The following is a 9138-nucleotide window of genomic DNA, read 5'->3' on the forward strand; positions in this document are numbered from 1 at the left end:
AATTTGGATATATGGCACCAATCCATCTCACACTTTTATGGCTCTGATTGAGTTCCGTATACAAACAACCTCAGCAGCAAGCAAGTCTGCTCTTGGCCTCTTAATATGAATATGAAGGGAGCTAAATAATCATGAGTTTAAAATAAATAAAAACTTGGGTTTTGTTTGTTGGCGGATTTTTGCAAAAGTGTGTCACCACCTCTTGAACAACTTCTGATTGGTTCACGTGGCATCCATGAAGTGAACTGCACCAGATCAGCCTCTGGTCCATTCTCTCACATTTTGAAATGAATGCTTGAAAAAAAAAAATTTGACACACCAATCAGGGGAATTGCCAAAATGCTTAAAACCAAGTGAAATCTGTCCTTGCTGAGCATCCGCTTGTTGGAGCAAAAACTCCACATGTATATCAATGATGGCGCACCCGCCACCCCCACCTTTACACAACAAAAACCACCATTATCATCTTCCTTGTTGTTGCTCTATCACTAGCAAGAGCTTATCTACAGCTGCTGCTGTTTCTGCTGCTGCATTACAGAAATTAAGCTACTCATGTCTGCCACTTCCCCTGCTTCTTCTCACTCTCTCTACAACTTGTTCTTTTCGTGTTCGTATTTCCTTACCTTTCTTGCTCAAACAAGATGGAAAGTCTTCTTTCATCTTTTTGCTTCTAGCTTTCCCATCCGTAACCAGCACTACTAGCCCACCTGCACAATTAAGCTTCCAGCATATTCGTTTCAAAAGCAAATATGTCACAGGTGTGGTACCGAAAAGGTACCGAAAAAGGCTACAGGGGAAGGAGGGGAAGTAGGAGATGTGTCACCGAAGCCAAGTGGCCTTACTATTAATACCCCACAAATCTTATAGCTAGCTAGCAAGTTAGCAACCAACCCTTTTACTTTACAAGTCTTGAAGAGTTAAGCAAAGACCAGAAAAACCAAAAAAAAAAAAAAAAATAGAGAAAAATATGTCACTTTCCTGCACAAAAAACTTCTTCAAGAGGTTCTGTATTGATGAATATCAAATAGGTAGTGTTGCTCAGAGCAGCTTCTTCTCTAGTGATCTTCTGCCCTCCCTTGGAGCCAGAATCAACCAGTCAACTAAGCTCAGGAAATACATTATATCCCCATACAATCCTCGCTATAGGTGATGATCGTTTATTCATTTCTTTGTCACATTACTTCTTCTTCAATGTTATTTGTTTCTTTCTACTCTGCTGCTGCTGCTGCTCATCAAATTCATGCCCTCTCTCTAAATATGATCCTCATTTTTCAGGGCTTGGGAGATGCTACTTGTTCTTCTAGTCATTTACTCCTCCTGGATTTGCCCGTTCGAGTTTGCATTTCTGCCTTACAAGCAAGATGCTCTTTTCGTCATTGACAACATTGTCAATGGCTTCTTTGCCATTGACATCTTCCTGACTTTCTTTGTTGCCTATCTCGACAGCCGCTCTTATCTTCTCGTTGACAATCCCAAGCAAATCGCAATGAGGTGCGTTAGTACTTCATTCTGAGTTATTACAACCAGGAGATGTGTTTTAGTTTCTTTACAAGAATAAATAATCCTCTTTCTTTTGTTCTTTCACACAACCAACAGGTACATCTCAACCTGGTTCATTTTCGATGTGTGCTCCACTGCACCATTTCAGTCAATTAGCCTCCTCTTCACAAATCATGGCAGCGAACTTGGCTTCAAACTACTCAACATGCTCAGGCTCTGGCGCCTCAGACGTGTCAGCTTCTTGTTTGCAAGGTTCATCACCATACTCTTCCATCCTAATCCTATGGCTTTGCCTTTGGTTTTCTTCAAATTTTCCAATTGTTCTGATGCAAGTATTGACACACAACACTCACTGGCCGGTTTGCTTTCCCTTCAGACTTGAGAAGGACATTCGGTTCAATTACTTCTGGATTCGGTGCACAAAGCTCATATCTGTAAGCCCCTAAAACCCCAACGCATGCACCATAACTCTTCTCTAGTCATTTTGGCCGTTCACCATTTCTGAATTTCTGTGGCATCCAAATTGCAGGTAACCCTTTTTGCAGTACACTGTGCTGGATGCTTCAACTATCTGATCGCAGACCGATATCCTGACCCGAAACGAACCTGGATTGGTGCAGTGTACCCAAATTTCAAAGAGGACAGTCTCTGGAACAGATATGTGACTGCAATATACTGGTCTATAACAACACTAACAACAACTGGCTATGGGGACTTGCATGCTGAGAACCCCAGGGAGATGCTGTTTGACATTTTCTACATGCTCTTCAACTTGGGATTGACATCTTACCTCATTGGAAACATGACAAACCTTGTGGTTCATTGGACCAGCAGAACCAGAATCTTTGTAAGTAAAAGTCCCTTTTCTAGCGAACAACTACAGCTCAAAGTAATGAACCAGCTCCTAAGAGAGTCCCAAAGGTTAGGCACTAGGCAGGTTGTAAATGGACCAAAATAATCCCCAAGTCACAATCAAAGTTTTAGAAAAAGGTCCAAATATCTGTTCCTTTGTAAGCTCTCTTGTCTACCCCACATTTTGAGAGTATTTCTTCGAGTCGAAACCCAACTCAAAAATATATTTAATTTTTTTATAATTTTTTTAATCCAAAATAAAATATTAGATGAAGAAGCTTTGCTTTTGGTGTTTTATAGAGGGACACAGTGAGAGCTGCTACGGAATTTGCAGCAAGAAATGACTTGCCCCAACGCATTCAGGATCAAATGTTGTCACATATATGCCTCAAGTTCAAGACAGAAGGATTGAAGCAGCAAGAGACCTTAAATGGTTTGCCAAAAGCCATTCGTTCAAGCATTGCACAACATCTCTTCTTCCCCATTGTTCAAAAAGTCAATCTCTTTCAAGGAGTTTCTCATGACTTCCTCTTTCAGTTGGTAAATTTTTATTTTATTTTTTCACCTCCACCTTCATTTTTATTTTAGTACAAGTGATAGTCTAAACTCACACACACAACTAAGATGCCATAGTACAAGTCAAGGTTCTTTTCCACTGGATTAGACCCCGTTCGCCCTTCATCTTCTCTTTTAAATTTCTCACGAGATTGCTAAAAACCATGCATTCTTTTATTAAGGTATCAGAAATAGATGCAGAGTATTTTCCACCCAGGGAAGATGTAATTCTACAAAATGAGGCTCCAACGGATCTTTACATACTGGTCTCAGGTGCAGTGGTGCGCCAGCTTAACTCTTATCTCTTACATGATCTTCGTATATTATTCTTACAAAAGCTTTCTGACCTAAATTTCAATTGGGAAAATCCCATCGTTGCAGGATTTGATATGCAATATTGATGGGCATGAGCAAGTAAGTCACAGATACAAATATGATTGTTGACATTTCAAAATACTCTCTGTGGATTGGAGAACATAGAGATAACATCTGACTTCACATGCTCCAAACAGGTTGTAGGAAAGGCAACTGCTGATGATACTTTGGGAGAAATAGGAGTATTATGTAATATGCCACAGCCTTTCACCGTTCGGACCACCGAACTTTCTCAGATTTTACGACTCCGCAGCAGTTCCCTGATGGCCACTCTACAGGCAAATAAGGAAGATGAGCAAATTATCATGAACAACATTTTTATGGTACTAAAACAATATTGTTTTTCAAAAAGAAAAAAGGTACGTGCAGTCATGCACACCACCCCTTCTCTTCCAAAGACTGATAGTTTGTACTCTACTTTACAGAAACAGAAGGGGCAAGAAGGGTTGGGCTGTGAATATCCACATACAGATCCAATAGAAGGATGCTGTTCTCAAGCACAATGCAAAGACAATTCACATCAAGATCCATTGTTTACAGGTCCAGAGGCTACAGAGAAGAGTGAGATATGCAAGGCTGATATTTTAACTAGATGTGCAATGGATGTCAACATCGCTGCTGAGGACGGCCAAATGGCTCTTCATTCTGCTGCTTGCCAGGGACATAAGGAAATGGTTAAAATTTTGCTTGAAGGAGGAACCAATGTAAACAAACCGGATACTAGAGGTTGGACGCCAAAAGCTCTGGCACAACAGCAGGGAAACAAGAGCATAAATGACCTCTTACGAAGTTATGAGAATAGGAGAATAGATGAACATAGAATAGAGTTTAGTGAGCCAGAAACATCTGAAAGCACCAGGAATTGTAAAGGAAATTCCAAAAGACACGAGGGCACCCAGTTTCTCCACGCTCACTTGAGAAAGGAACCCATGAAGTCCTACTCAGCCACTTCTAGCCCTGCAAGAGATAAAGAAGGGATGAGATCAATCAACAAGAGAGTAACTATCCACATGCATTTTCAAAATGGAAGTGTATCAGAGACGCAGCTTGCAAAGTTAATAATCCTACCTGATTCGATGGAAGAGCTGCTCAGAGTTGCCAGTAAGCTTTCCTTTTTAACTCAAAAAGTAGATTAGGAACAAACCTGAACTATAAATTCTTATAAATTAGAAAATATTCGACAACACAAAGCTTAACAGGATCCGCATACAGTTTCCATAACAGCACAGTTTTGTCCTCACACTTTATGACATTGCAGGTGAGAAGTTTGGAGGCTACAAACTTACAAAAGTCATTAATGCAGAGAATGCAGAAATAGATGACATAAGTGTTGTTCGAGATGGTGATCACCTGTTTCTTCTTCATCATGACAGTGATAATATGAATTCTGATGTGACTTAATATTTATTTAGATACAACTACGTAGAGGTGAAGATAGCTTGTAACTTTTAGGCAATGTAAAATAAGATGTTAACAGAAATTTTGATGTGACTACACCAGTTGAAGATTTTGGATCCCCAAATCCAGTAATACTACCAGCGAAGTGGAAAAGAGTTGATTACCGAATATGGCACTTTCATACTTTTGATGGGCAAAACCCCATTAGGTAATTAATCAAAATTGTCAAATAGCGATTAGTACATAATACAATCTTTTCATTATCCGGTGCACCCCCAAGTACAGGGGTGTCTGGAAAAACTCTCCGTCCTGTAGGTTTGTCATGTAATGAATTGCACAAGAAGAGAAACAAATTAAGCCGCCTCTAACTTTAACCAGGGTATTTACTGTCTTCTGGAATCAGATATACTCTATAAATATGTATGAAACACCAGCCAGTCCGGAAGGAGCATTCAAGTTCACATATGCTACCGTATAATTTGTCCAAACTTGCTTTGCTTCCTTTTCCTTTGAATTGATGCTTTAGTGCAACAAAATTTTATCCCCTCTTGGTAGTGCCTTCTACCGGAATAGGATGAGCTTCTGTGTTAAAAACAAATTTATCCAATGGAAGGACGGAACTATCTCCAAACAGCAAGTACAAATACTTCAGTGTCTCGCCCAAAAAGAACGTCTCCATTTTGTCTCTTTTATGAGGAGGAATTGAAGTTACATCATCCAAAGAACTGTATCCGCCAGTATCAATTCTCGTATATTTCTCAAATGCTTCAAAAATCTGCCAACCCCATTCACGATATCTGCAAGTACCAAGTATAAGTGAAAGTGCTCCAAAAGGGGATATGACTTATCCTCTACTCGTGTGTTATTTATGGGGCAATAAAACTGATGGACGCATAACGAGGAAATTAAAAGCTTACTTTGGATCCTCTGTGATGCGGTACAAGACAAACAATGATTCCACAGTTTCAGGACGCAAGAGATTATGACGATCAGCAGGTTTGATGATTATGTCATTCACATATTCAGAACTCTTGTTACCACCATCAAGACCTCCTTCAGAAAATTCCTGCTTCAATCAGAGAAATTGTCAAGTTACCAGGTACAATATAGACAATAGAAAGTTCGGAATGACGACAAAAAATGTTACTTTAATGACCATTGTGAAAATTTGGCGGATTTTTTCCCAAATAATATAGCTCATGTAGATCAAAAACTAACCTCTGTATGGAAGTAAGCAATTTCTGGAGCAAGACCGGTAGAGGTTACTGAATACATCTCAAAGCATGTTTTAGCCAGATCTTCTGCAAGTTTCAAATTTTTTAGGTCCTCAAAGTTAATTACACTATCTGTCATTGCTTTTTTCTTGGTAATGCCTTTCGTGGCACCAAGTGCAAGAGTACCAGGCAAAAAACATACCTGCAAAAGGCAGTTCAAAATGTCACACTAAGAATCATTTCCAAAAGAGCAAGTATGAGCTTGGCGCAGTGACAGGTAAATACATCTTATCAAGGATACCACAAAAAGTTAAGCATACATGTACATTGTGGTTGTGCAAAATACAAGCCAATTAATAAATTTAGACTTTAAAACTTTGATTAAGCATATCCAATGCCACCTACACTTCACCGCCCTATGTGGAGCAACATGATGTCCACCTAGTTGGCCTTTTCCTTCTGACTTTGAAGAACTTATAGCAAGCAATAGCATAGACAAGTAATTTATAAGTTATCTAAATGCCAAAGATTTTGTGGAGTGTAACTTACCAGGTGATCCATTTTGGGGCTAAAAGAACCCTCAGATCCATAAGGCAATTCCCCTACAAAAACCAATCCATTTGGGATTGATTTCCGAACAAGACGGTGCCTAACACCCTTCATTGCTTCCTCATACATATCATAGAGGTATGTAACATTACTTTCTCGATTCTTCTGAAGCCAAACTTTCAGTAGGTACTCATAGTAGCTGTCACCGCGAGACCCCAGTCTTATATTTTCTCCACTAAATTCACCAGTGCTGGGGCTGCATACAGTATAAACAACATCAACAAAGAGAAAATAAAAAGGCACATGTGAGACGCTGCCTACTGAATACATTTTTAAAAAATTGAAACATAAAGATAAACACACACACACTCACTCACAAGAACAAATAAATACATTTGTGCAAGTACAGTTTTAGAAATGAGCAACAATCAAAATATCCACCAATAATTGTATCCAAGTGACCAAGGGAGGGAACTCCTAGAATCAGGAACCTTTCAGCACCACCCTCAATAAGAATACTCGTATTATAAGAGTTTATCACATAGACTTGTAGAAAAAAGGGAAACAGAAAAGATTATTTAAGAAATTCTTCTACGGAAGTTATTATGGTGGAATTATATCAAGGCCACATGGAATTCAACCAGTTAAGTTGAACATTTCTCATAGAAGAACAAAGAGGTATTCTCCCCCACCTTTGAGAGCAAACATTTTTTTGGTCCCAAACCCATATATTTTGTTCTTAGATAAGCACAAGGGGGTCCTTTTCATATTCCCAACTCTATGTTTTTATTTATAAGACCCAACATATCATAATGGAGTATAATGTATGTAATCAAATCATAATCATACAAGTATAGTATAAGTCATTTTCTGTAGACCTAATGAGGGCTGCTAGGTACAAGGAAAATGTCAACAAGATGCTAGACTGATAAGCAAGAATTAAGAAGTTGAATAGAATAATGATGTAAGTATTAATAAAATATTTGAGATGTAAGGCTCATACTTTATAAAGATAGGAACCAGTCCTTCCACCTTTGGTAGAGTCTTCATGTGTTCCAAGACCTTCATAGCTTCCACACTGTACTTTGGATCACCAGAAACTGAACTTAGATAATTGAATTCAAGCTGTAAAGAAGAAACTTCTGAAGTACTACTACGACCATCAGGAGCTGGATGCGCTGAAGGGTCGCGAAGAACAACATCACCAAAGGGAATAGCAGTTGGACTGGAAGTAAAACCAGATAGTAGACGATCAGCTAAGTTTTTAGCAGTTTCCAGATAAACAACTGGTTTAGGTCCTTTATGTGTTGAGTCCATCCCTTTTTCCACAGAACTAAGATGATATGCACTTAAAAGACCACCTAAAACACGTATTGTAGTTTCAAATAAATTAACTTGTCCCGTCTGATTAATCCTATTTGAAAGGTGTGCTTCAATCCATAAGCCTGCTTCGGAAACAACTTCATCAGCACCCATTATCATGGCAGTATCAAGGGCATCCACAACAGTTGCACCTAGACCACCTAACCCATCAACTCCACGCTTGCTCACGGGCATCAGCTCATCATAACCCATTGCATACTTTTTATAACCAGACCATGCATGAATAAAAGCCTTCTTAACATCCTGTTGCCTAGCTATCCATTTTGGGTCAGAATTTAACTTCCTACGCTCATGACCAAGGTTACCGGTGCTACCTTTTTCACCAGGCGGTAATTGAGGAGGAAGCCTTGGTGGTTTTCTGAAAATATTTCCAAATCTAATGCCACCGCCTGTAATGTGCTCAACTGAATTGTTCTTACTACCCTTCACAAATCCGCCAGTAACAGAATTCGTGGGACTTGTGTGTGTCAGCATAAGATATGCTACACCAAATATCATTATTAAAAATAGAAACTTTCCTGTACTACAACTCATACAGTGATGCTTTACGTTACTGGTGTGTAAGGACTGAGATATCATCTGGGAAACAAGACATATAAACTTATGTCACTTAAATAAGACAAGGTGCTAAATCAAATTAATAGAGAAAAACTACTAATTAGGATGTAAAAAAATTACATTTTTTAAATCGCATCTTTGATCTATCCTATCCATACAATCTTACAATATGATAATTAATTACTAGAGCATCATCATCTAATTAATTAATCTCCACAGTGTAAGAAAACTGAAATTCAGCTATATGAAAAAACAATAAATTTAATCAATTTTCAGAATTAAGCGCAATCTGAACAGTGAATCCAACTGACTAGAACTAGAAGCGCAGAAACGAGAGAGATCTAAGAAATGCAGGACCTTGACGAAGGAGCGATGGCGGAACTTGGCGTTGTCGTAGTAGACATCTTTCTTGGAGTAAGGTAGAGACTTGGACGACATGCTCGATCCGATCACCGTCGCCGCAGCGGCCTTAGGGTTCCGCTCTCACTGCTCAGCTCCGCCTCTACAGTCGGAGGCTGAGATGCACCGTGCGCCGAGTTGGATGAGATTTTCCCGAGAAAGTGATGGAAAATTTTGATTGGGTTATTGTGTTTTGAGCGCGGAATTGGATTCGCGGGGACGTTGAATGGCGATCAATACCACCGATCGTTTAGGAGCTTCACTCCTTTCTCCTGTATTTCTTTGTCTGTAAATTTGAGAGAGAGCTTTTGTTGACCATTCGACAAACACGACTCACGACGAGGAGAAATACACG

At 39.3% G+C, this 9138-nt stretch overlaps 2 protein-coding genes across 3 annotated transcripts; one reads left to right on the forward strand and one right to left on the reverse strand.

Annotated features, from left to right (window-relative positions):
• Window positions 1-727: 727 nt before the first annotated feature.
• LOC103325120 (potassium channel KAT3-like) lies at window positions 728-4848 on the forward strand. Of its 2 annotated transcripts, XM_008227256.2 has the most exons (11): window positions 728-1146; window positions 1276-1491; window positions 1597-1752; window positions 1877-1934; window positions 2030-2347; window positions 2653-2892; window positions 3090-3188; window positions 3289-3321; window positions 3420-3605; window positions 3708-4383; window positions 4541-4848. In XM_008227256.2, exons 1-11 carry the CDS (start codon window positions 968-970, stop codon window positions 4681-4683), a joined length of 2304 nt encoding a protein of 767 aa, XP_008225478.2. In that variant the 5' UTR covers window positions 728-967; the 3' UTR covers window positions 4684-4848. The 2 variants fall into 2 exon arrangements, with proteins under 2 accessions (XP_008225478.2, XP_088905035.1); XM_089048909.1 differs by having other exon boundaries at window positions 3420-4383.
• Window positions 4841-9138, reverse strand: MNS3 (alpha-mannosidase 3). Its single transcript, XM_008227255.3, has 6 exons — window positions 8742-9138; window positions 7447-8405; window positions 6444-6699; window positions 5899-6096; window positions 5598-5746; window positions 4841-5477 (listed from the first exon to the last, which is right to left on the reverse strand). The coding sequence occupies exons 1-6, from the start codon at window positions 8820-8822 to the stop codon at window positions 5219-5221; spliced, it is 1902 nt and encodes a 633-aa protein (XP_008225477.2). The 5' UTR covers window positions 8823-9138; the 3' UTR covers window positions 4841-5218.

Source organism: Prunus mume, linkage group LG3 (genome assembly GCF_029339155.1).
Source record: "Prunus mume cultivar Tortuosa linkage group LG3, ASM2933915v1, whole genome shotgun sequence".
NCBI lineage: Eukaryota > Viridiplantae > Streptophyta > Magnoliopsida > Rosales > Rosaceae > Prunus > Prunus mume.

Coding starts and splice junctions, on each gene's coding strand:
- LOC103325120 (XM_089048909.1), top strand. CDS start 968: ATGTCACTTTCCTGCACAAAAAACTTCTTCAAGAGGTTCTGTATTGAT. Junction 2,348..2,652: donor CCAGCAGAACCAGAATCTTT/GTAAGTAAAAGT, acceptor GGTGTTTTATAG/AGGGACACAGTGAGAGCTGC. Junction 2,893..3,089: donor ATGACTTCCTCTTTCAGTTG/GTAAATTTTTAT, acceptor TCTTTTATTAAG/GTATCAGAAATAGATGCAGA.
- MNS3 (XM_008227255.3), bottom strand. CDS start 8,822: ATGTCGTCCAAGTCTCTACCTTACTCCAAGAAAGATGTCTACTACGAC. Junction 8,406..8,741: donor GCCATCGCTCCTTCGTCAAG/GTCCTGCATTTC, acceptor CTTGTTTCCCAG/ATGATATCTCAGTCCTTACA. Junction 5,478..5,597: donor CGCATCACAGAGGATCCAAA/GTAAGCTTTTAA, acceptor TGGTACTTGCAG/ATATCGTGAATGGGGTTGGC.